Source organism: Rhipicephalus sanguineus, chromosome 9 (genome assembly GCF_013339695.2).
Source record: "Rhipicephalus sanguineus isolate Rsan-2018 chromosome 9, BIME_Rsan_1.4, whole genome shotgun sequence".
Taxonomy (NCBI): Eukaryota; Metazoa; Arthropoda; class Arachnida; order Ixodida; family Ixodidae; genus Rhipicephalus; species Rhipicephalus sanguineus.
In genome coordinates this window covers 21,423,233-21,450,599 of record NC_051184.2, presented here as the reverse complement: position 1 = coordinate 21,450,599, position 27,367 = coordinate 21,423,233, and the positions used below count along the sequence as shown (strand labels likewise).

The window sequence follows — 27,367 nt, the reverse complement described above, 5'->3', positions numbered from 1 at the left end:
ACCGGAGAAAAAAAAAAGGTGTAATGACACATACGCTAATGGAAAACAGCTGTCTGTTTCACTTCCCTTTAGTTTGTGTCTGTAAGCCTAACTCTTATCTATGATGAGCCCCAGCTCTGTTGCTAACAAGTATAGTAGTACAGTACAGTTCGCTGCTAAGGGTATCGCTTAATTAGTATTTCTAGACCGATTACAGCTCACTGACACGAAAGTCTTGGCAGTCATTTTTTAACTATACAGGTTTACTAAACACGACACATCAAGTAGTACTTTTCTGCTGCGAAGTAGATGTTGGCTTATAATCAGATTAGTTGCTACCTTAAAAAACATGACCTTACTGGTCTCACTAGAGCATTTGGAGTGCAGTTGACATGAAATAAAGGTGTCCACACCAGAGAATTGCGCATCAATCATGGGCTTTAATAATAACATCAACGTGATACAAAGAAACAAAACGGGTAACGACTCTGCTTGCCACGCAGAGAGCTGCATTTTGCCCCCAGAAACCTCGTTGCTAACCCACATGTTATTTATACACATATATATGTAGAGCGCCATATATTATCGTACTTCTATAATTCGAGGTTGGAAAGACCCCCGCGCGGCACTGCAGTGACCGCGTCCTGGCTAACTGGTCTTTTCTGCGTTCTCGACGATTGCAAGCTGTCAACAAGGAAGAGGTAGCCTCCTTCTCTCCTTTCCCACACTCGTGGTCTATAATAAAGCTGGGAGCCCTCGGCCTGTCTGTCTAGTACCACATGCACCATGCTGGCCTGATTTTCCCAGTGTAATCTCAATTCCGGAGACGACAAGTGTCCCTGCTTGTCCTATGTACAATGCGTAGTAAATGGCAGCGGCGGCACCAGGAAGAGGAGAAGGGTAGAAGGTGTGTTTGCATTCTGGCATGGTTTGCATCGGTGTGAGGAGGCCCACCTACAGGATTGAACACTGAAAAAAAGAGAGAAGACAGGTGACACCGTAAATTTTTGAGTTCGGGCCACCTGGCAATGGAATCTGGTGTAGCACCATAGAACCTCGATGTAACAAACTATGACGAGCTAGTTGATATAATGAAACACTGGGTTTATAATTAATCGGAGAAAGATGTAGGCTTCAAGAGATCAGAAATCCTTCAATGAAGAATGTCGCTGGAGGCAACATTCTGACATAGGGGCAGCTGCCTTGAAAAAGAATCCTTGTTGAAATGGTAGTTCCAGCAACATTCTTTGTTCAAAGATTTCCCATCTCTTGATATAGAAAACTTATTTGGAACAATCAAACCTCTATATAACAAACAAATTGCATGTAAGTGTATTATTGTCGTAAAATTGTGGCCGCAATCGAACTTGCGATCACATGCTCAGCAGCGTGACGTCGCATCCACTGTGCTACAACAGAAGGTTATAGTGCTTTGCTGCAGAGCACGAGGCCACAACCTTGCTTCCTTGTCATGGCAACTTCTTTTTAATAGTGGCACAATATGGTATGAAAGTGCTCACGAAGCTTGTTAAAAGTATAAATGGAAGGTTTGGGATGCATAAATTAATTGAACAACCTCGCAGCGTCGAAGACGCAGGAAGCGCTCGTAGTGTCTGCTCTTTTCCTGTGTCCTCGCTCTTCGACGCTGTGAAGTTATTCGGTCATGTCTTACAAACTCGTGCAAGCTTCTGTGCCTCTAAGCATAAATTAATGTGAAGCCCTTCATCATCACATGTACCCCAGCCGAGCTGGGACACTGCACCTCATACGTATATCAATGAAGCCATCTTGTCTTACTGACCACTTGAGAATAAAGTTAACGAATTCTTTTTCTAAACTTTGTGTAGTCAGGTACGAAAGAGTGAGTGCCATAGAATATACTGCCTTGAACTTGAAACTCAAAGTGTGCTGCAGCTGAAGGCAGTTGTAAAGTTTTATTATTTTAACTGGACAGGCATTAAGATTAAAGGTCACAGCAAAACAAACCTTTCGCTGTACCAACGGTGGCCTAAATGGCCTTGATCTTTCTGGAAAAACATTTAGGCATGAAACAACATGCAAAAGGCAAAGCAAGAGCATGACAAAACAAACAAGGGTACTTGTTAATAATCGCAAGTTCAGTTCACCATGGTTCAATAGGAAACTACTTAACAATGCCTGAGCAACCTGTCCCAGAAGTGGTTCAGTGGGCCTTGGATTGAAAGAATTTCTGACGTTACGTTAAATGTCATCATTTCTTTTGAACCCCGGCGAAAACATACTGGCTATAATCCCAGCACACAAATTTTGTGCGACAAATGCTCTAACCTGCGATCACCGTTTTGAAGCACTCTTCCATCTAAGTAACCAGGAGGCTAAGCGTGGGGCCGAGCTGATTGTCATATCGAAGTGTAATCAAACGCTTACTGCGACAGTCAATGAACTTACGTCTTTCTTGGACGGTGGGCTGCTGTTGTTTTGCCTTTGTCGCCCCGTTGATTCGATAGCGTCCTGCGCTGAACCTGATGCATTGCGTGCGGGGGGCCGTGACAGTGCCCTGTGGTGCTCTTCCTCCTGAAGTTGCTTCGCAAGCTCCTCGCTGCAATGTTCAGAAAGTGGTATCTATTGAAATGCGCTGCCGAAGTATCCATTAGCCCCTCCATGGACTATAACAGTCTAGCAGACTCGCTCGAGATGAACAACTGACAAAAACTACTCAAAACTATACTGCTGTTTTGTACTTAGACACCTGTAGCAGGGCAAATAGTGAAGTCGTGGGATTCACATCTTGCATTTCACAGCACTTGTAGTGTACACGTTATGATGCAGCATGCTAGCTGGAACTTGCGTATGCCATATGGAACGCGTTACAAGGGCATTTAACAAATTAGGAGCTGGCCAAAGTATGCTACTGCTGCAACACTCCACAGGAGCAATTCAAGCAAAGAAGGAGGTGTGTTAACACAAGAGGAAAAAGCTAGACGCATTAGAGAGAGCCATTTCGTTCCAGAACTTTGACATTTGTTTTGATGGTCAACCCTATTTTAACACTAATTTGCGTTACTTAATACTAGAAATTTGCAAGACAACTGTAAATTGTATTTGAAAGTTGAATAAAAGACGTTGTATTTTGCAAAAAAGCTTCACTGTGTAGACGTACATTTGGTGACACTGTTTGGAGTGTTGTGTTATCTTGTCTGGCATTCCATGTAAAACCCTAACTGTCCATCAAAAAAAAAAAAGACGCATTGCAATTTGTCGAAAACGCAGAAACGAACATCAGAGATGAATGAAAATGCACATCACTTTTCACGAAAAATTTTTAGGCAACGTTGATGACATGAGACTAAGAAAAAATGCACTTCTTTTTCTTTTTTAAATTTATAAGAGACCAAAAAGTTAAATAGTCCAAGACTGAACATAGAAAAACACACACACATACACGTACAACCATGCACACAAAATTGGGACACACAAAAACCTTGCAAACAAATGGCGACAGGCTGAAATGGACGACAAATCAAAAAGCGAGAAAGCAACATCACAAAAACGACCAAACCAGTGACGGCTGTAGCGACTACGTAAGAAGCCGCAAACCAAGGTAGAAATGGACAACAATGAAGGATGCCGGCATGTCATTTCGGTGCAGAACGAAACCAAAACGACAGCTCGCACTAGACAAACTTGCACATGTGTGACATGGGAAGCATCTGACTAGGGTGTCATCAGTCAACCCTCGTCAACATGAGCAGATTAACTAACATGGCAAGGGAGTGTCTTATCACTACCTGTTGCTAACTTACACTCAAAAACAGCTGCACTCTTTGATAACACTAATGGTCATCTATTTTTGCGTACCTTTTGTTGCTTTAAAGGGACACTAAACTGAGACAATAAATGAGTTTAGACTGATAAATTATGCTCTGAAAACTCTAGTGGCATTAATTTGACCACTGTAGGTGAATTAATAGATGAGAAAATCAACATCTAAAGTTTCACTTTTAAATTTCCCCCGAAAATCTTGATGATGACGTCACAAATTTCAAAGTGTTTTTTTGTATTTTGGCCCATATCAGCTCAACGAAATTTCCTGAAACTTATGTTAAGTCTCCGGCTCCCTCAGAAGACAATGTACTTCATATTTACCAATTAGGAACTACGTAGGCCTTAGTAGATGGCATCAAAATCGATGACGTCACGGCGACTGGTGCAGGAAATTCAAGATGGCATCGCCACCCGCATTTTCTTTTTGCACGTTTTTTCGCTTACCAAGCATTTTCTCACAGCAAGCGTGGTGTTTTTGTCATTGTGAAAGAGTAATTTACTAATACGAAAAAAGAGTTTTTCTCTTTACTGTCCCTCTAAAGCCATGTGCCTTGTACTTTTACGTTATGAATGACATAAAATCGTGCATGCACGATCGATTCCTCCAATTTTTCTGAACAAAACTGATTTGGCCTCTATATATAGGCATTTTTGCGTGTTCCTACCAATTTCTGTCCTAGTTTCCGTCATTTGTTCATTTTCCTTTTCTCTTTCATTCCTCCTATCTTTATTTCCTCGATTTACTCCATCCTCTCCAAAGAGTAGGCAGGTGTTACGCTCCGTTTGGTGGCAGTTGTCAGCCTGCTTCCTCCCTATTTTCTTTGTGTCCTTAGGTAAGGGCTAAGGAGCGTCGTACGGGCTGTAGTCTCCTTGGACCCCTACCTTAATCAGGCACTGTACGCGATGAACTGCAAATTTTCGCCAAAGTGCTTTGCCCGAACACGAGACTGTGAAGCCAACGCGTGCTCATGTCGAACGAGGGGGGACTCATGCAGCGGTGTGGCGTGCAGCCGTGCCTTCTCCGCTTACTCTGCGCGGATGGCGTTGTGGTCGAGCGGCTCGACTGGTTGGACGAAGGACTGCAAAGCGTCGTTTTTCGTTCGCTCATGGTGCACTTGCTCGTGGTGCAAGCTTAAGGCAACCAGGTAGCTGCAAAGAACCAGTGCCCAGCACCCCACGGCTCAGGCCTCGGCTGGGCCGGAACACTTGGGCTTACCACTCTAGCACAAGTTTTGAAAGTGCCACAAAACGTGTACAAGGAGTACTGACACCAATTTTAGAAGGTGAGCTGACTCTGCCATACAAATCTCCTGTATACAGAGACGGCTCTGAGCAAGTGTGAAGCTCAGCAAATGCTAATAAAATGATTTATTTGAACATTAAAGTTGATTTTCGCATGGCGCACTACTGTCAAAACTATCATGACATCAGACTAGAGTGTCAAATCTGGTGACTTTGCGCTCCAGTATGGCTAGTTGTGATCACATCAGGTACTAAAACATTCAAGATGGCCGCTTGTGCATTCGCCAAAAACATTCAAAATGACCTCTTGTGCGTCACCAATGGAGCCACGGAAATATCACAATAGCTTGTGCGAGCATGTAACGAGAAGCTCATACTGTGTTCTGACATCGAGGCACAATAGGAACCGAAACTAGCTTTATAAAACATACTGTAATTACTTTTTCAGGTTGCACTTGTGCGCTTACCAGTATATTGTCTAAGCTCTTATATGCATGGCCTTTCATCTAACGCAAAAAAATAAAGACAACTGATAACTTTTCGCGTAAGTACCCCTTAAAGGGCACTTCAGAGCACTGCTGTTATTTAACTGTCATGATACATACACAATGTTCAAAACTTTTAATTGTTCTTTCTTCTTTTTTCACTGAATTAAATTTATTGTTTTCTGCTGGTTGTTTGTAATCAGGCACATATCCCTACTGTCTTCATTCTCGTGTCAGCATTCGAACCAGCTATAAGTCCAAGAATCCAGTGTCAGATGTGCCACCATTGAAGTGAATGAAAATTTGTAGAGACGCACCAGCCAGTTATATTTGCTGATTTCTGTGACATTGCAATGAATTTCTTTTAATAAAGGCGTGCCTTGGGAACACTGAAGAGTGTATGTACAGAGGGTTGATTCAGTTCTGTGCACATAGCCTTTAGTGATGTAAAACCATCTGTAAATTGGCTGTCAATGGTCTCAATGGTATTGCAATGTGCATTCCACTATTAAACTATTGATAGTACTACTATCAATAGCTTTTGTTACACTATCACTGCATGTAATGGTATTGCACTAGTTCTGCAATTCTTCGCAAGCATGGTTTTGGGACATTAAACACCAACAATTATTATTATTAATTATTCGCAAGCAATATTACCCGAAACTGTACAATGCTTATATGACCATCAGCAACACTCAGTTTATGCAGCTGAACACAGGAAGACGTCAGCACAAGCTTATGCTGCAGCGTTTACGCAACATATGTTGGGGGATCTGACATTATCGACACTATGCTTGATGTGTGCTGTCAACCATAGTATGAGGCAGCTTTCAAACTATCATAGTTTGATAATCACTTGCATATCAATAGCACTGTGGTAGTACTAGTGACAGTTTTGTATCACTAGTAGCTTGCAGTGAAAAATCTTGCGTTGTTGCTGGGCATAGTGTTCCTGATGAGTCGCAGTCAAGCAACACGTGGTAAAGGTAACAGCATAAGCGTGTTTTCCGACAGAACAAAGCGCAAGTGTGAATGCATTTCAAGAAAGTATTGCCACAAGACAAGACAGAGGGCTGGTTCTGACATCTATACGTGATCTTTACACAAAGCACAGGAACGTGTACCACATTTACTGTATTTTACTGGATTGCTCTAAAGCAGTTTCTGGCAGTTCAACAAAGGCATTCGTGAAAAAGCGCTTTGGCACACTTGTCTCTTAATCCTGGAACTAAACAGGTAATTCAAATAGCGATTCAGCTTCAACAGAACACAAGTATTTGTACAAGAGTAGTCTTATATTTATGTACTCTAGTCTCCCATTCATCTCAGCTCGGACCGAGAAGCAAATAAATGGACAATTTGAAATGAAGTGTTGCATCATTGTGAGCTGGAATGACAGCTCATTAAAAAAAGTTATATTTCTCAAATCTATGACTGCGTAGATGTCATGCTAGAAAACACAGAAATAATGTGGCTTTAGAATACTTCGGCAATCATTTGAATCTTTTAATTGCACAATGCACCAGTAAACAAGTAAACAAATAGTAAGACTGCAATAGTTGGACAGGCTCTGCGGTCAGATTTGGACAGGTGAACAAGCACGTAACTATACCGTCGTTAGTACTGTGCATTCTTTTTTAACAGCAGAACAAGGGCAGTGTCTAGCATTTTGAGGAGAAAAAAAAAATAAATAAACCAAGGAAGGGAACGTTCCATAAGTTACTTGCCAGTTAGGAACAAATAATTTTCGAGTGACTGCAGTATAGGTGGTTCTTGAATGAGGCAGTTCAAACAGTTGTACAGCTATACTGAAGCACGACGATAAAGTACAAGAGACTCCACTCACTCCCGATCGATTTGTTGCTCGGTGGTGAGGCATCGAGGCTTGGGCGGGTTCACGACGAAATCGGAATCCGCAAACTGGCCGTCACCCTCGACGTTGATCAACGACTCCCAGACTACGTCTGGTTCGTTCAGGAAGCCCTGGTCCGTGACCAGCTGATACAAGCGGTCCTGTTGCGATGCGAGGACAAAAAAGAAAGACATTGTGAAATTAAATTTTAGACCTTGTTAGAAGGCTCATCTCTAATAGTGTAGGTACACTGCGGCCTCCCACACACAAAATTTTGCGCTCGAAATGAAATATGAGAAAAAGAATACTAATACTAAAGGAACAAAAATGGTGATTTACCTTTTGTTTATACATCGTGATAAAGTGGTTATTCCGAAAGAGGACACACAGTTCGTCTTCTGTTACCGTGGAGTTCAACTCGCACAGGCCGTGGTAGGTCAGCTGTGACGCTGTTCGCTCCAGGAAAGCTTCAGCTAACAGCGCTGCAGAAGAGAAACAATAAATGTTGGCTAAGACATATTTCTAGCTTTGGAACAAGCGCTATGTTACATAAAAGATGTTTAGAACCTCTGACAAGAGTGTTACAACATAGCTAGCTGTTCCTTCTCTCTTAACACTCATTAGTGACAATAATTAGCATAATAATTAGTAATAAATGTGCTAATTAGGTAGCATAATAATTATGCAGCAATGATAGCATATTTAATAAAAGTATGGTAGTACCCTGAAATGGTAACCGGCAATTGTGCACCAATACTGGTAACTAACTTGTAACAACAAACTGGTTATACTGACTGCAGTACAGCACTAACAGGCAACATAATGCTACCACTGTACTCGTGATAGTAATCAGTTACTGTGTGCATCAGCACAGATAACAGTAATTAGTGACGTGCCGGCACTGTTATCATAAACATACGACATACTGGCAGCAGCGAGAGTAACATGTACAAAATGGCTGCAGCTAATTAATCTATGCAAAACATTAAGTACAAAACGTGACGTGCCTTCAGTGACCAGCTCTGGCTTTGTAGAAGACTTGTTGTTGATTATCTTTTCCACGAGCTGGTTGTAGCTGCAGTTGCCAACAGCTGCAAGGATTTCCGGCGATTCGGGGTCGAGGAGCCAACCGTGGTAGAGAGGAATTCGCAGCAGGTCGAACACGATGCACTCAGGCGTGTACTCGAAGTCCTTTACACTGAAAGGGCAAAAGAGCACTAGAGATTTGTTTTCAGGAGACACAGAAGTGGATATCCACACTTTGCAGAGTGATTTTTTAATATCGCTATTCTTTCAGTAGCTTATGTGAGCCTATAGATGATTTTCTGCAGCTGGTTTGTTCAATAAAAACTAGATGGCGTCACCGCACCGTGACCTTTGGCAGTGCTGATCAATATGTCTACATACGTGTCACATCGTCTGCTCGGCGTCCCCATAGCGTCTGCACGCACGCGAGTAAAAACGAGCAGACTGCAGCGCCAGACAAGTTAACATGGCAGCACCTGTGGATGCAGTTTCCTTCTGCCTACCTTTTGTGGCCAGAATTGTAGCGACATGATGCGTTTATCTTGAGCAATTGTGCATACCACTCATTATACTAAAAGTTTCGATGTCATGTTTCAACCTATGAGAACTATATATAACTGGCATGGTTTCCGTTTTATTTTTTGATAGCCTCCCACTGCACTGTCACGTTAACATTTCATGTTTCATTTAAGTACCACATCGCATATTGCCACACACGCTCCTTTCTTTCTATGTTTTCTGTTATCGGTCCATTGCACGTGTAACTGCTGCCTTGTGCAAAGCGCACCTGAATGTCTGGGAATATTCCAGATTGTAGTAGATCATTTTGTTAAGGTTGTGCACATGACGCGAATAGTCTAGATTATTCCAGAGCTTGCACAACCACCGATGATAAGGCTGGAAAGTTCGATGCGTGATTTATAAAAGACCGCGCATCCCAGCGATGTTCAGTTTATCGGCGGCCGACGCTTTGTTCGCCGCTATCAGCGTACAGTATTTATTGCTGTAGTTTGACTTTTCGTTTCCCGAACACAAGTTAGGCCAAATAAAAAGTTCCATCTTAGACATGCCAACTGCCGCCTTCGTCGACGTCACGACCTCGTGACAATATCAAGTATAATTACAAAAGGCACTACATAACTAATGTGCCCAATGTTGCTGAACTGAATGTATGGCACATTAAATAACTGGCAACCAGAGCCACGAAGACTTTGAAGTCGCAGTCGCATAGTCGCGAGTCTGGGAGGAACACCGAGGCATAACTGACAATTCGAAGGAGTCATGGGAACACAGCACAGAATGGGAGACTTGAACACACACACTTACCCTGTGAATCGAACGTTTACATCCAACCCTGTTTGCAGCTTTGGCAGGATGGCAATGGCATCGTGCATGTTTTGCTCATAATTAAGCTGCGCACTTTCTGGAATGTCCTGCAAACGAAGCAACAATGATCAATGTCCTATGCGAGGCAAACTGCAGCACAACCTTGTCAATGCAAGTTAACCATTGCTCACTGCTTAACATACTGACCACTAATAAAGGACGAGGGCAGAGAAAGAAACAACAAACCAGTAAACTTTCAAGTGATTTAGTCATGACAACAGTTAATCAGTAATAAACACCAACTAGGCCAAACTCAAATTTTTCTGAACCATTACTCAGGAAACAATGAAGCAAATAAAGCACTACAAGGTAGGCCGAGTTTGATGCCTCAAGATGCCACACGCCAAACTGAACACAGAGCTCCGAATTGCAGTTTTATATGCTGCAGACAATTAAAAAATTAGTGACCAATTAAGCAATCACTGCACATAAACTAAGTCCTAGCTCAAACATTATTTCATCATTTTCCCCAAAAGTACACTCTCAAAGGCTCAATATGAAATTTACAATTTACCTCAAATTCCTCGACGTGAAACTGTGCTTAGGCATCACAAGGTGCCTGTGCTTAGGCAACAACAAAAACAATTTCTTTTACAATTTGTGGACAGTACAGCAGTGCCTACAGTCAGAGGAAAAACTAAGTGAAAAACTAACTGTGCTTAGGCATCACAAGGTTAATAACAACAAAAACAATTTCTTTTACAATTTGTGGACAGTACAGCAGTGCCTACAGTCAGAGGAAAAACTAAGTGAAGCAATATTAATCACAGACTCTGGATGCTTCAACATACAACGCCTAGAGAGACTTTATCCCATGCCTACCTTTGGTATAGAGGACAGTATGCAGTCCCCCAGATGCTCCATGAGCTGTTCAACGGTCACAATGTCGAGCGTGTGTGGAAGCTTGATGAGACCTTTCAGCGTGAGGACGTTGATGATGGCAATCAGGGGACAAGGCCCATTCTCGTTCTGTGGAACACACAGGCAAACAAAGGTCACATTTTGTAAGATGCTTCTGCTAACCTTCTCTAAGTGACGCACACTAAAGGTTTCAAGAACTACTGTGACACATTTTTTGAAGTTGTAGAGATTCTACCACATGCTTCTTGCCCATAAGAGAATCACAGCAGGCCTCGTGTAGGTTAGGTAACAGCAATAGTTTAATTTGGCACTGAAATTGATGTTATTGCAGTGGTGTTGAGCAGAGGTAAATCTGCTGACATTACGTAGTGATAAGCCTAAAAATGATGATGGTTACATCTGAAAGCCACAGCAAATGCGGGAACATAGCCAAACTTTGGTGATGTAATGCCACATTCAAGCTATGGGTACCTAAACCAAACCTGGCCCATTGAAACGTGCTATCATAGCAAATTATTTCTTTCACGCTCCCCAATTCACATGCAGTGGAAGCCTTTTCTTTTTGTTTTTTAATGTTTTGATTTGCCTGTCTTCAAGCATTCGCTTATTCTCCTAATGCACAGCACCCGCCACGGTGGTCTAGTAGTTATGGTGCTCGACTGCTGGCACGAAGGTCGTGGGATCGCATTCCAGCCACGGTGCCCGTATTTCGATGGAGTTGAAACACTTGAGGCCCATGTACTTAGATTTAGGTGCACGTTAAAGAACCCCAGGTGGTCGAAATTTTCAGAGCCCTCCATTACGGCGTCCCTCATAATCATCTTGTGTTTTGGGACGTAAAACCCCAACAATTATATGGTGTTACATAATAATGATTGTTATGCACATCGGTGTGTGCTTATTATGCCCACCTGCTCACGCACACGTGCGCAATTAAGAATACTTCTCAGCTCAGATAGTGCAAAGAAAATCGTCCTTGCCTGTGTGACGATGGGCGTCTTCTGATTGTTCCACCGAACCCACTTGATGTGGTAGACGGACTGCGGTGGCTGCTCGACACTTGGGCTGGTACACGAGGTCGTCGTCGTCGTTGTCTCAGAAGGGCAAGCTGCTGCTTGTGCCTGTGTCGGTGCAGCTGTGTCACTGGTCTCGCTGACCGATGCACTTTCTGCTCCTGCTCCTCCGACAGGTGCAAGCTCTTGCTGCTGCATGCTTGGCTGTTCCATTCTACCTGTAGGTGTCCAGCAAGAACAGCAAATGTGACTACATTTTCTGTGTCACAAGATATTCAATTCGCTAGGAGCACTGTTCTTCATAGGAATTTTTGGGAGTGGTCATTCTGAGAATTAAAGGGGGGAGGGAGGCAACATTAAGTTTAAAGGAACACTAAAGAGAAAAGCGATTTTTCGTGTATTAGTAAATTACAATTTCACAACACCAAAAACACCACTTTTATCGTGAGAAGACGCTTGGAAAGCAAGAAAAGGCACGAAAAGGAAATGTAGGTGGTGAAGCCTACTTTGAATTCCCGCACCAAACGGCTTGACGTCATAGATTTGCACGGCATTACTAGGTCGTACGTAGTTCCTAATCGGTAAAAATTAAGTACATCGTCTTCTGAGAGAGAGGGTGCAAGACTTAACTTACAAAATTTCAGGAAATTTTGTCGAGCCAATGTCACCAAAATAGGAAAAGTATACTTTCCATGATGTCACGCACGGAGATTTCAGTGCGAAATTTAAGAATGAAACTTTGGCCTTGATTTTCTCCTCCACATTAATGAACATACGATGGTGAAATTAACGACATTAGAATTCTCGGAGTACAATTTATCAGTCTAAGCCAATTCATTGTTTCACTTTATTGTCCCTTTAAGTTTAAGAATTTCAAGTTTTCAAATTTCCCATTTTTGACACACATCCACATTTCATTTCTAGTCGCACATTTCAGGCATCTACGACGCAAATCGAAAAATGAAGCAAGGGCACTTGTGTTTCAGCACTGGCACTCGAGTTGGCGATCTTTGAAACAAGAAGGCCACCTGTTCAGATTTCTTTTTACATAACCAGGTGGTGGAAGGCACGGCTTGCTATCGTTGCGCGTGCACAGTTGCTATTTATTGCTTCCTGATGCACGCATTTCAAAGGGGTCGATTGGAGCAATGGGCGGTGATCCAGAGTGGTGGGCAGCGCTTCCACTGCGGCGAGAACCCCGACAAGGAGCATACAACATACAAAGAATACAGCTTTCGTCAAATTCTTGATTTCAAATACAGCTTTCGTCAAGATTTCGTCAAATTCTTGATTTCAAAGAATACAGCTGACATGAATGTATAAATGGACCACCACTTCACCTCTTCTTGGTAGACCTGGTTCAACTGCGGTTCACACATTTATACTCCACCTCTGAAATCTTGATTTTGATGTTTCATTGAAAATATTTAAAAAGGAAGCAAAGAAATATTTACTCAACTCTGGTTTCTGTTTTGTATAACACCATTTTCACTGCTGCATGCTTAATAACTGCATTATGTTACAATTGTAGGTGCAGCTGATTTTGAATTTGCTATGTCATATTATCAGCTATGTGTTTGTGTTTTCTGATGTCAGACTGTACAAGGAATCCGAGGTCGTCGTCAGGCATTCCAGCCTCTTTAGCCCCGCTTCCTCCTTTGAATGAAAGGAAAATAAACTTAACTTCACTTAAAAAAGAAAAAAAAAAACGTGTAGTATGTGACATTCTCTTCATTCGCGTCGTCGTTGCGCTGTTTCAAAAATGTTCATAGTATGCGACACATTCTGGCAAAAAGAATGTTGCCATGTGACTGTGTCTAACAAGAACGGGCCCTTTGATCGATTCCCCTTCTTTTGTTGATATGTCCTATGTATAACGCTGTACTGAAAAAGCAGCTCTATCGATGGTGCGGCCAGCAACGGAAGGGTGAAAAGATTGTCACCGAGAAATGAGAACTGGTTTCACTCTCCAGGCAACGCAAGTAGCCACTTCTTCCAAATGAATGTTTCTTCAATGAGCATTACTACGGGTCATGTGTGCCTGTCATCTGTTGTGGCATAAGAAGAGGTAAGCATTGTGCACGCACGTGGTATGAAATAATGACATTAAGTTCCTGCATGATAGTCAGCAGTTTAGTCAGAACAGAAATTTAATCTAGGTTCTCTGATAAAAGCGGTGAAAAAGCACTACAAGATGTTTCGCACTTTTGGCCACACAATTGTTGCTCTGTCACTCATGAAAACACATTCTTTCTTGTGTACAGAATCAGTTTAACAAGCTGAAGCTATGAGCAAAACTAAATTAACCAGTGTAGTACATGAAGAGACCCTTTTTCGAAAAGTTGTGCTACTCTGGAACACACTTACATACAAAAACTAGATGCTTATAGGTAAGTATGTGAGAAACATATACGCTTAGCCGCGGCAAAACCTAAGGAATAGACCTAAATTAGCGCAACGCATTGGTGTGATGCTTTAAAATGTAGCACACGTTGCAAAATCGCAGCTTGCACTTGAAGTACAGAAAATCCTAAAGCGCTACGTAATTAACCGTGTCCTCATATGCAGGCAAATCTGCTTAAATGCGTCGCGCACAACTATCACCTGAACGAAGCAAATGACTACGCAGTTCCAGTTTTAGAGGCGCGGAAAAAAACACGGCTTGAACCAACACCGGCGCCAACATGAGTTTTTTTTTTCTTTTTCTTCTTTTTCGCGCACCTGGCTTTACGTGACGCTGTTAAAAATATTCGCAACGTGACAGCACTTTTTTTAGACCAACACGTCTCTGTCCAGAATGTCATCAACCTTGAACGTGATTGCTCAAACCCATCACGGTTTCTTAATCAAAAATAAAAACGAAACACCGTAAACGTCACACTAGAGATAGAATGATGGTAAGAAGCCGGTGTTCAAGAGGCAAGGGGGTGAAAAAAACGATCGCGCAGCTGTTCACGTGAAATCGGTTGGTTACAGCGTAGTAGTAGTAGTAGTACACGACTGGCATACGGCGAAGGTCAGAGGCCGCGTAGCGGTATTCGCAAATGCCACAAACCGTTCGCCACGCCGCATTGCATGCGCCGTCATGCGTTTAATTGGGGTCAAGCCTCTTTAAACGAAAACAGCCGTAGCGTAGCGCCAACCCCCCCCCGTTGCTCTCGCAATGTTTCATCACATCAGTGGGAAGTTTTCGAGACGGTAACCTAATTAAGCCGGGAAAAGCACTACGCAGCGCGATCAGCGACAAGCTCCGTCCACGAATCGCTCACGAAACAAAGGCAACAAGCACAAGAACCGGCGACTCACCCGAAAACCACGATAGGAAGGCGATTTTTCAGGTGCATAAATATTTGACATTGCAATCCTTGTTCAACAGGTACGATGCACTTCCATGTCAATTTACACGATGGCTGGTGCTGGGGTTACATAGAAAAAAACTCGAACGGCACGTTTGGCAGTGCGACACTAGTGTTATGCGCGGTCGGCGCTCTCAGAGATGCGATAACCACAACAACATTAGCGTTCTCGGGTTGTTTTAGCGATGAAGAGACGAGCTCATCACAGCCCGACAGATTACAGTTGACTGGTTTGCTTTCCGAAACGAAACCAGCCGTCAAATCGCTACACTCACACGCTCACATTCGTATTTCGGTTTTCGAGTCGAGTTCTAGTGACGAGTTGTTCACGCTGTGCAGCCAGAAAGTTAATTGGTGCAATTAACCCGAGAAAATAGCAGTGCGAAAAGGGGCAGTTATTTTTATAAGAAGCTGCGTTCATTCATGCTGTAGAAACTAGGAGCGGCGAACTTCGCAAGGGAAGTTCTCAACCATGAGCCGCGCGCTTTTTTTTGTCTTTTTTTTTTGCGTTCGCATGCGTGTGGTTTTCGCACGGTGCTCGGCGTGTGTTTGTGGTTCACGATGTCCGCCGGGAAGAAATTTGTGCCGATCTTCGAACGATTTCCGGCGCATTATCGCCGCTTTCTGGAAGACATGAAGAGGAAGCCCGCCCCCGTGCACTACAAGCCTCCAGCGGAGAAATACGTTAGGCACCCCGTAACGCAAATCATGTGAGCTGCACAACACTACTGCCATCGACCTTGAGGGATCTCTGCCTCATGCTCTCGCGCAAATCGTTGATGTGATGTAGCGTGACGTTAGCTATGCTGAAGGTGATATACGCTGTGATAGTACTGTGCATTGTGTCATTGTACTATCGCAGCGTACGGCGTGCACAATACTACACGAGCAAGGTGTGTGTGCTGCACGCAAGTGATGTTGCATTGTACGAACTTATTTTAAAGGCGACTCGAAAGTGTCGTGCTAATGAATACAGCAGCACCAGACGTCAATGTTTTCGTTAACTGCTGGAGCAGTCATTACATTTCATCAAACAGTACAGGTCGTATCCTTTGATTCACTCACGAAATTGAAAATTGTTGGCAGCATGTGAGCTACATACACTGTTGCGCCCATCGTTATGACTTCTTGTCTGTGGCGCCTGCCACTGAGCGCGAGCTTGTGTACGAATCCTGCTGGCGTGGAAGGCATAACTGGCCAAAATCAGCCAAACGCTGCTTTAAAAACGCAGCATTTCAGTACTGCAACCTGTCGGTTGTGATCAGCAAAAGTACAGAAGGTTTCTGATTGGCTGTTGCTTCTGTAAGTTTTGCTTAAAACACTGTGTGGCTATGTCGACTCCATTAATTTGTCGTCTTAAGATGCATGCATGCGCGCATTAGATCCATGTCCTGTAACTTCCATTCATCTTAAAATCCAAGGTGGCAGATTTTGTATAGATAGAATTCCGAGAGAGGGGAGAGGACGAACTTTATCAAAGGAAAAGAAAGAAAAGAAAACCTTGTCCGGGCTTGCTGGCTCTTCAGTTGGCCAGTTTCAGCTCTCTGGTGAGCTGGAATGTAGCTTTTATCGTTTCCTTGGAGGAGTTTGTCGGCAACTCCTCCGGGGTTGTCAACTGTTCTCTTAAGTCAAGGGAAGCCTGGCTGTCCCTTATGGCTTGGCGGCTCTATGGCCCACAGCATGTGAACATTGTCTCGAAAGCTGCCACTTGTGGCAGAATTCAGAGAAAGCCATAATAATGAGGTCAGGGGGCATGTATTGTAGAGGAGACGTAACATGTAGCAGTGATTGCTGTCTCTCCGTAATTCTCTACGTTGCACTGCTTTTGTTTTCTGGCCACTTCACTGTTCGTTTATCTTACGATTACAACACTTAAATTAAAAACAGCAGTTTACGTCCCCTATGCTTTCCTCGACTTTGTCATCTGCAGGTTGCACGACAGAGTTAATCGCTTTGCGACCGGCTGCAAATACCCACTTTGTTTGAAAGGCGACTGCTTTGGCACAGTTGCTTGCTGCTAGATTTTTCTGTCGAACGACTGCAGTCTCAAACCTGTGAGCCAACAAGTTGTGCAGGAAAAGGATGTCGGCTTATTTTACGAGGCAGTGCATTGTCAGCAGATACGAATTCTGTGTGGCGACAGGTATGAACCAATGTTCACACCTGCATGCAGGTGTGAACATCGGTCGCCTTGAGTCTTTTTTTGGTCACTAATCACAAATGATAATGAGACTGCTGCTAGTTGCAGTTGTGAATGAGCCTTAAGGCTGTCCTTATTCCTTCCTGCAAAGCGGTTTACTCATCTAATAGCAGCGTAAGAAGGGGAATAAATCCAGCGGCTCGGTTCTGTCAGACACAGCCTAATGAAACAAAGGAAAGCTTAGGGGTGTTAGTTGTAGTTTTGAGAAATGAAAATGGGTGATAAAACAACTTGCCCTCAATTGGATACAAGCCCAGAACCTCCACATTATGCATAGTCATTTTTGCAAGCACAATTTCCTTTCATAATGACTTGGAAAATGTAGATGTGACTCTAGTGATGAAACCGTATATAGTAGACAAGCCTGAGCATGTGTATCTGGTGTTTTGTTTTCATTTGACCGGTACTACGATTAGTTAGATAAACATGCAGTTCAGAGAAGCACTACTGCAAGTCATTAAAAACACTTTACTAGTAGTGATAGGTGAGCAGCTTGGTGCGCTTTGACCCTGGAACTGAAAGCGCAATGGGAATTGCAGGATGTTGTAATCTCTCTAGCTTGGGTCCCAGGTCCTTCTACCCAGCGTTAGTCGTAACTGTACTTGGCACGGAGGACAGCCATTAACTGCTACTTACTATAATTGCTCAATTACTAAAGCACTGTTGTTGATATTGACACTTTAGACATTCTCAATCATTAATCCATTACTGTTACATAAATTATTTGCACTTCGTGTCCCTTTAAAAGGACACATAGGTTAAAAAAGTAAATCAGTGTAGACTTGTACATTATTCTTTGAGAACTGTGTTGTCATTAATTTTGCTGTCATAGTTTAATTATAAGATGAGCAAGTATAGTTCAAAGTTTCATGTTTAAAAACTTCACGCCAAGTCAGCTGCACCCAAATGTCTGTGACCTCACGAGTTTCTCTTCTCTTTTGTATTTTGGCCGAATTGACTTAGTAAATTTTTCTTATAACACAACGCAATTCATTTTTACACCATAAGGAATTTATGCAGGCCTTAGCGCATGCCGTCAAAATCTGTGATGGCACAGGGAGTTGGTTCAGGAACCTCAAAACAGGTTTGCCACCTGCATTTTCTTTCTTCACTTTGAAGCGAAGCTTTTATCAATCATGATGGCGTGTACGCGAAAAACTCGGCGCCGGCGAGCGTACTGAAATGCAGCTCACGAAGGTGCGTCGATCACATGCATATTTGTACGTGCCGTTTTTCAATAAGTGATGCTCTCGCGATCGTGGGCTTGTCGGCGATCGGCTGTTTCTGATACGGCAGTCTGATCATTTATCGAGGCGACTTGTCATTTCACGTTGCCTCATTTCATTGTTGCCCGGATATGAGCGTGTGACCGCCGTCGTTGCCTGTAGCAGCTGAAGTGTTTCGCTGCTAAGCGCGTGGGTGAAGGTCCAATTCCCGGCATGGAGGAAGGAAACAGTTAGTAGGGAGCATTGCGCAATGCGATAGAAAGAAAGAAAGAAAAGTGGTATGTCAGACACGCACGCGTCAAGCTTTGCTTGCCCCCATTTTCTCGATAGGGCAGGGATTACGAGTACATAAGTATTTTTTCCACTAAGCGAGCGTCTTCTCACTGTAACAGTGGTGCTACTGGTATTGCGAAAGAATGGTTTACTGATACTGGAGGTATCGCTTTTCTCTTTAGCGTCCCTTTAAAAAACCCACGCGTTTTTGTCCTTATTCCTTGCAGCATGAGGACGGAGGAGAGGCCGATTCGTGTGGTGTATCCGAAGGAGTGTCAGGAAGGCATCTGGGGCGGAGAGGGCATCGTACCTGGTTACGCTCCAGACGCCAGCGGGTACCACGTCAAGTACTTCACGCCGCTATTGCAGCAGGTCGTGCTCTACAGCGAGATCCTGGACAAGTACATGCGCGTCACGGTTACCGAGAGGACACTGATCCTCATCAACGAACATTACGGTTTCGACCTGTACATCCTAAAGGTAATCCTCTGATTCTCGGCGAATTGTCTCGTAGCTTAATAAAACATGTTGTTGGGCTAGTTGGCTCGTACTTTGCAAAAGGTAATAATGCAACACAAGGTGGATCCTGCATGTGTGGGTCTTATCTTACAAATATTCGCATACTCAGAAGGAGCAAGATACTGTGGTACGTGAACTAATGGAGGCCTATTTTATCAGTGTGAAATGGGACGTTTCTATCAATGATACATCGGTCACCGTGCGTAGAGCAGAAGTACAATTTTTTGAGAGCGTTGTTACATAGACATTTGGTCGTACCATGTAACTGCACAGCTGGCTGCACTGTATAAAAAGGAACCTTTCTTGAAATTAATCTAGTTGAAAGTTGATGCTCTTACCTGTATGTCTTGTTTCTTCGTCTTGCGTTGCCTCGTTACCATTGGCACAAGTTTTCCAGTGTTTGGCAGATGCGTGCAGCAGGTCTGCACCTGCCAATGCTCAGTGTGTGCATGTGTGTTACGTGATGCAAGCACGCTTGTTGTTGCTGAACGTCTGGGTGTCACCACTGTTTTGGATAAGAGGTGTTTAACAACATATTGGCCGGGTGATGCAGCCCAAGTCCACAGGTTAGAAATCCAGCCGAGAAAATAGTAAAGCATGGTCACTCACTCTCTTCAGTCTTTACTCGAAGCATATATGAGATAATTGCAACACCGCAAAAAGAAAAAGTGTGTACTGTAGCTGAATTTTAACTGCCTAAGCTGTATTAACCGCATAACGGCTTCTTTCCTTCTAAAAACGGCGTACCAGCGCGGTTAACGTCTTCCTTTGACTGAAATGCTTCAGAAAAGCACACTTTAGATACTCTAATGTCTTTTGAAACCCTGTATATAGTGAAAAAAAATAGTGTTTATTTCTATTGCGAGCTGGCTACTTCTCTCCTTGGGACTGTTTGGGATGGATCGTTTCCACTGCAGCACTCGTGCACTGATGGTGTGTGGATTACTGCATACCGTTGGCGTTACGGTTGTACTCAGAACATGGCATTTCAGACAGGGGCTTTTCTCGTGTGACTTATGCCGAACTCTAATTTCTTTGCTAAACAGTCAAACCCAGATATATCGGATCTGAAGGGGAACACAAGAAAGTTCTATATATAGGTAATTTGATATGTAAATATTTTATATATCAAAATTGTATTCAAGGGGATTTTACAACTGTTCGATATACACAATAACTCATTATATGTGCGTTCGATATACACTCAAACCTCAATATAACGAACACGGATATATAACGAATTATCGGTTATAATGAAGTAAGTAGTCTTGGTAATAGATACAGTGGTTTCAATATACGCTTATAACAAATTTTCTGATATAGCGAGGCTATTTTCGGGTCAAATGCAACTATGTTATAATGGCTCAAGTGTATGCGGGTTTGACTGTACTTATCTTGTCGTCATTCCTTTATAAGCAACAGAAACTGCAACGGTGCATTGGCACCCCATGCTTCAGCCTGTATCATGAAGAATCTTATTCGCTAAAGCTGCTTACTGTTACATGGTAGCGAAAGTGATGAAAGCCAAACTCAAGCCAGTAAACTCTTTATTGGGCAAATTTGTGCCCAGAAAAACGAAATAACACTCAAAGTGCAGCGATAGTGGGGAGCACAGATGTCAGTCGTCGATAATCTGATTATCAGTGAGGCACGTTGGTTTTTTAATAAAAGTTTATCCAATCCAATAAAAGTTTATCCAATCCAATCCAATTGGCTTTTTTACATGCCTGACTGAACATTCCAACGTTATCACTGGCACTTGCGTTAGTTCCCGAATAAACTCAACCGATCACACTGTGTGCGCAATCTTATCAGAGCATTGCAGCATGGTCTGCGTCGAGAGGTAACATGTTTAAGTGACTGAAGCCCAGTCGCACGTGCATAATGAAACAATGGCGCATACATCAGCTTTTGTCCTATATGCCACGAAAGAAAAAACACTTTGACGGCTTGATTTTCTTGCCAATTGTTCCCAATGAGGTAAGGTATGTTTGGTGATGCGAGTTCAAGTTGAGCCAAAAAGGCGCAATCGATCAAGTTGATTGATGGATCAGTGGCTTGAAACGTAACTGGTCACATAATGTCCAATTAGTGTACCGCATTTTAATTTACTGCTACCTTACTTCGATACATACCTGATATTGATTTAAAAACTGACCAAGGAGTAGAATAATAGCTGAAAACTTTCATGGTTAATGACCTCCTAAACCGCCTGCTTTGGCCCGAAACAACCAGACCTAGAAGGCCCGAGTTGCTGGATTTATGGCACAGCGTTGCTACAGGTAGTTGTACACCATACCTATCTATTTCGGCACGAATGAATGTACATTTTGACGAAGAAAAAAAAATCGTGGTTCTGTGCTGCACATGGTTTTGTAAGCAAGGGTACATTCCCACAACTGCACAGTGATTTGTAGCCGCCAAATGCATGTGTGGGAGAGTAATAAACGTTCTGATCTAGAGCTTTTCTCTTGTTTTCACATAGCTTTCTTTCACATTCTGGTGTTAGAAGTTGGAATTGCAGTGTTGATGTTGTGAGTGTAGTGCTCATCTTTTTTTTTTCTTTTTTTCAGACGCCAGTACAAGACCTACACTCCCAGCTTGCGCTTGATCTCAGGAGGAAAATGTTGCTGGCTTTGGCGAGGAAAGACCTGTACCCCGACGACCCAGAGAAGCAGAAAGAAATGCTGGACAAGTACAAGGAGTTCATTGTATCTGTGAGTAGGCATACTTCTCAGAATCGCTAAAAAAAAAGAATCTTTATGGTGTAAAGGTCAAAAATACACTGACATGGTGTTTCTTAGTCTTATCTCTTTGTTTTTGATATGTTCAGTGAAATAGTTTTTCACCCTGCGATAAAGACAAGCTTCCAGTTCGCCAAATTGAAGTGCCTGGCTCTCTCACCACTAGCTTAGCATGTTTGCTTCCCTCTTCTACTCTCTCGCGTAATTAATGTAGTGCACTGTTGTCACCAATATGTTCAAAGTGCTTTTATTTATTATTTATTTTTGTGCCATTTGTGGTAACTTAGCAACGACACATACTTTGCTAGTACTAGTCGGTTGCAGACACTGCGAATGCTATCTGATTTTGTGTCCGTCTCTTGTGTCCGGGAAATCTTTTAAAAAAAGGTGCCGGTCATCGCTGTCTGAGCATGGCAGCCTTGCAGGTTTCTACTCTGTCTGACCTGGTAGACACTGGTGGCTGAACCTGTTATCTTTTGAAGATATCCGTGTAAAAAGTCAGTGGGGGTGTGACATAATGACTGCCTCGTTTGCATCATGTTTGTGCAAGTTTAACAGGCAGTACGTTGAATTTTCGAATAGTGCAAAAAGGCGAGGACACAGAAAGGAAGTTGCGCATGACAGGCGCCTGCCACGTGCAACTTCCTTCTTGTGTCCTCGCCTTTTCACACTTCTCACGCTATTCAACGATTCGACAGCCAACAGCCACATTATGTGCACATGCAGTTCTCACGTTCTATCACTCTCTGTAGGAGGAAGAAGCGGACTGGTTCGGCCTGACACTCTGGAAGGCCGAGAAGAAGCTCATGGACTACGAGGACGCCCTCCCAAAGCCGAAGCCTCTCAAGTATCAGTTCCTGAACGACTTCATCGAGGAGCTGAAGCGTGAGCTCCGTCTATTCTTTTACAGCATCCTCCGTACCTGCACGTTTCAAGATTTACATGGAATCGTAACTTCCCGGGTTTGCTAAGGCAGCCACTGAAGCGCAATTGCAACGAAAGCTCGAGGACTGTACTTCGTTTCATGCATCAGGTGCAATGTTATAGAAGCTTGCGAGAGTTCTTGCAGTAGATGCGTTTGGACCAAGATATACATAGTTCAGATATTTTACCACCATTAATGTGATTTTTTTTTTCGTTATTAGGCAGGGTAGTAAATGAAGATGCTTTGTGCCTTCGAAATAAACAATCCCCATTGTTTATACGGTTGTCCATAGGTTGATCTGGATCGCTTAGCATTTCTTTGTTTTTGTATCATGAGCTCCGTTGTTCTGGTAGTACGCAGCCGGAGCCACTCACGGAGGCCATGTTCACGACGACGAAATCCAAGTGCGAGAGGTGTGGACTTACACACTTTGCTGACCATACTTCTTTCATAGCTTCCACAGCGTTGCACATGACGTATGAAACGGAGTATACATAGCGATAGTGATGCGCTACCACATAAATTCACCTGGTAATGAAGCCAGGGAATACGTAGGGGGACATTCTTTAGAGTCTTTGATTGAGGTGTAGCAATTGTGATATACAAAGGGAAATTGAAGTTAACGAAAAAACAACTTGCCACTAATGAAATATGAATGCACAAACTCTGCACCAGTTACACTGAACTGCATCCGGAAACAGCCTGTATTTTCGATCGGAAATCATTGTACGCTGTTGCAGAGTGTGGGTGCTGAGACAAGGGTGGAGATTGTCTTCGAAATTTTGTACCACCTTTGAGGCCTAGCTTCACAGAACATAGACACTAGTGTAGAGAAGCATTCGTGCACAGCTTTGCATCTGAAGTATAAGTGAATGCATTGAGAGAAGCTAGAAAAGATGTCATCATCATCAGCCTGTCTACGCCCACTGCAGGGAAAAAGGCCTCTCCCATGTTCCGCCAATCAACCCGGTCCTGTGCTTTCTGCTGCCACGTTATACCTACAAACTTCTTAATCTCACCTACCCACCTAATTTTCTCTCTCCCCCTCACGCGTTTGCCATCTCTTGGAATCCAGTCAGTTACCCTTAATGATCACCGGTTATCCTGCCGACGTGCTACGTGCCCGGCCCATACCCATTTCTTCTTCTTGATTTCAACTATGATATCCTTAACCCCCGCTTGCTCCCTGACCCACTCTGCTCTCTTCCTGTCTCTTAAGGTTACACCTATCATTTTCCTTTTCATCGCTCGCTGTGTCGTCCTCAATTTAAGGTGAACCCTATAGAAAAGATGTGCCTTCTTGATAATAGGAAAGAAAGAAAAACAACCTAACCTCCCTCACCTAACCTGACCAAGAAAATGTCACTGCCACTGTTTTTTGGCGGTGTTTTCTTAAGCAACGTGACGTCTAGCCATCTTTGACAAAGCCCTAATATACCTGCAGTGTAGACCATGCATGCAGTCTTGTATTGAGGGTGCTTGGACATATGGTGCTCATCGATTATAACGTGGCATCAGAACTCTTGGTATAACGACTGGTACGAACAATCGCCCTAGTTAACTGCATCATATCACCATGAATGGGGCCGCTAAAGGTAACGTTGGCTCTGAGGTAAGCGTTCAGGTCAGAATTACGCTGATATGACAAGAATTTGAGATGGTAGGAACAGAAGTACAGTAGACTCATTAAGTGGAACCTAGAGGGAGCAGGAAATTATGTTCCATTTAACAGGTGTTCCTTTTACTGAGAGATGAACAGGGGTGTAGAATACAAATACGGAACTAATTATATTAGAGGCAGCTGTTCCGTTTAAGCAGCAGTTCTTTTTAAGAGATTTCTGTTTACTGAGAGCCTACTGTATATGGGTTACTTAGCCCTAAATTGTAGCATTTAAATCTGTGAGCACTGTACATGCATTGTCAAACTTTCTGGGATAAAGACCACAAAGCAGTAAGGTATCTTTAAAAAGCTTTATACCGCTCAGGACCGAACAAAAAAAATAATAAAAAGCAACGTTTGGGAACATATCACGGGAGGAAGAAATGAAAACCGAAAAACATCTCTTGTGTGGTTCTTTTTAGGCAGAACTTTACAGCTAATACATATTTTTCCGATGACTGAACAAAGATGGTTCTGTTCATCAGCCTACACTTTAGTCATCTAGACTTTACACTGTGTTCTTGAAAAAAAAAAGGAAGTAATTAAGCCAGGGACATGGGCACTGGATTTTTCTTGTGTCGAGCTGGTTGTAAGTTCGGACGAAGGGTGACGGTTAGAATTTCACTTTGCAGTGAAAGAGGAGAAGAAAAAGGAAGAAGCAGCAGCGTAAGTTGACAATTGACATTTCACTTCTACAGTTTTTAATTTGCCGTTAGACTCGAACTCAATACCCGCTCTTTATTTTTTCTTTTTCTTGCAGCGAGCCGCAGAAAAGCTGGGTCTCGAAACTTAACCCATTTAGGCGGTCACCATCGTCGGATGCAAAGTCGTAGCCACCATCATCGCAATTAGTTTTATTTAGTCAAACAAGTCAATTAATAAAGCGTTTTTGTTACTGAGGTGCCTAGTGCGAGCCCCTTGCCACATCCGATGGCTTGAAATGGTCTCGGAGTGCTTAACATGTGAAACGCATGCTCCTCTGACAATAAAACAGAAAGGAAGAATTTCAGTTCCTTTTTTTTCTATTCTTCTAAAACAATACGAGAATTATTTTCAGAGCTGAAATTTACAGTTTGCAGCTTAAAGGGGCCCTGCAACACTTTTTGAGCACTGTCAGAAAATGCCGCCGATAGATAGTCGAGGCTCCCAAGAACATGCGAGCCAAATATTACAGCGCTGCACGCGCCCTGGAATTTACAATCATCAAAATCAGCTAGAAAACACTCCCTCTTCTCTCTACAAATGATGCCATATACCCAAGCCTGCAGCCATTGGCGGATTTGAGCATCGCGGGCTGTGTAGTTACCGTGACAACCGCAAGATGCCACCACGTGCCCGCGCGTGCGCTTGCGATCACACCGAAAGTAAGCCGCGCATTCTAAGAAAAAACAAAGAAGTACTCAAGGTCATGACGCGTGCTGATGAACGGACGCATCTTCAGCGCACTCGCTGGTACGAGAGGAGAGAGAAAGCACTTGGGGCATGCGACACATCTCTGTAACTTTGCTCGTACTTGACGGATTCTAAAAATATTTGCGGCATGCGATTCGTGAAGTGTCATGCGCTAATAATGAGACTATTCGATTATAACTCAGAAAAAGTGTTCCAGGACCCCTTTAATTAACAAAGGCTCGGAAAGACGGACACAGAGCACTGCTTTACTTTGTGGCACATTGACACAAAGTCGCATCTGATATGAAAAAACTTGCACGGTTCACTATGATTTGACTAAAACAACTCAAAGGTCAAAGCTACCTTCTTCTTGTTTTCTTTCTTAGTACATTGTGTTTGATTACCCCCCATCCTTGAAAGCTTTGTGCACACCCAATGGGGCTTTGCACTGCCCCTGGGATTGGCGCACCTTTAACCGGGCACCGATGTTGTGTGATGACGTCATGATGACGTCACAAATTTTGGCGACCTGTGACATCAGAGTGACATCATATGGTCACGTCATCACATGATGATCTTTTGCATCGCTCGTGTTGACGTTGCCGCCGATACTTATCGTGCTAGATGAGTCATCTAAAGCTTTCACCCTAATAACTTTGCTATGTCCGAAGATTCATTATGAATGTGTATTCGTACTACTATTCTAAGGCTCTGCTATTCGTACTACTATTCTAAGGCTCTGCTATTCGTACTACTATTCTAAGGCTCTGCTATTCATTTCATTTGTTATAACCGATTATTTGTTATATCAGTTTTCGATATATCGCAGTTTGACTACTGTGGAGTCGTATGTGACAGACTGATCGCCTCTTGCACGTAATGTCACAGCAGACCGGGCACTCGATCACTTATCAATAAACAAATTTGATTCGATGCTAGAACATGTTGGGGTGGGCGTAGCCAAATTTTTTGAAGGGGCGTTCAACAACCCCTTTTTTATGTTCGTGCGTGGTTGTACGTGTGCGTGTTATATACACATGCAAAATTTAAAGATTTTGTAGGGGTGGGAGGTTGAACATCCACCACCCCCTTTGCTGGTTACACCAGTGGTCTTCTGTCCATGTTCTGCGGCAGTTTCTCAAGCCCACATCAAATGTTGGTCAGTTTTGAAACCAACGTCAACAACAAGAGCGGAATCATTATGAAGCTTATCTGCAGAATTGAGTACGCAGTCATCATTATTGCAAGTTTTGGGCTGGTAAATTGGCAAGGAAATAAAAAAACACGTTACAAGCCTACCTAGAAGGTTAGCGTGGTGCACCTTCCGAACGATTAGAAGCAAATGAATTTTCACCTGTATGCCAGAACAGAAAAATCTTCCTGCGCATCCTTCGTGGAAAAGTTGTGACAATCTTCCTGGC

General features: G+C 43.1%; 2 protein-coding genes across 3 annotated transcripts; one reads left to right on the top strand and one right to left on the bottom strand.

The window, feature by feature from the left end:
- Positions 1 to 399: 399 nt before the first annotated feature.
- On the bottom strand, positions 400 to 15,263 carry LOC119404734 (ubiquitin carboxyl-terminal hydrolase MINDY-2). Of its 2 annotated transcripts, XM_049418993.1 has the most exons (10): positions 14,958 to 15,263; positions 11,619 to 11,869; positions 10,600 to 10,746; positions 9,718 to 9,824; positions 8,373 to 8,563; positions 7,705 to 7,847; positions 7,360 to 7,526; positions 4,813 to 4,932; positions 2,407 to 2,557; positions 400 to 948 (listed from the first exon to the last, which is right to left on the bottom strand). In XM_049418993.1, exons 2-10 carry the CDS (start codon positions 11,862 to 11,864, stop codon positions 934 to 936), a joined length of 1,287 nt encoding a protein of 428 aa, XP_049274950.1. In that variant the 5' UTR covers positions 11,865 to 11,869; positions 14,958 to 15,263; the 3' UTR covers positions 400 to 933. The 2 variants fall into 2 exon arrangements, with proteins under 2 accessions (XP_049274950.1, XP_037527328.1); XM_037671400.2 differs by lacking the exon at positions 4,813 to 4,932.
- A 235-nt stretch (positions 15,264 to 15,498) lies between these two features.
- Positions 15,499 to 25,450, top strand: LOC119404733 (39S ribosomal protein L28, mitochondrial). Its single transcript, XM_037671398.2, has 6 exons — positions 15,499 to 15,717; positions 18,934 to 19,186; positions 21,799 to 21,942; positions 22,722 to 22,854; positions 25,187 to 25,220; positions 25,315 to 25,450. The coding sequence occupies exons 1-6, from the start codon at positions 15,569 to 15,571 to the stop codon at positions 25,385 to 25,387; spliced, it is 786 nt and encodes a 261-aa protein (XP_037527326.1). The 5' UTR covers positions 15,499 to 15,568; the 3' UTR covers positions 25,388 to 25,450.
- Positions 25,451 to 27,367: the final 1,917 nt, after the last annotated feature.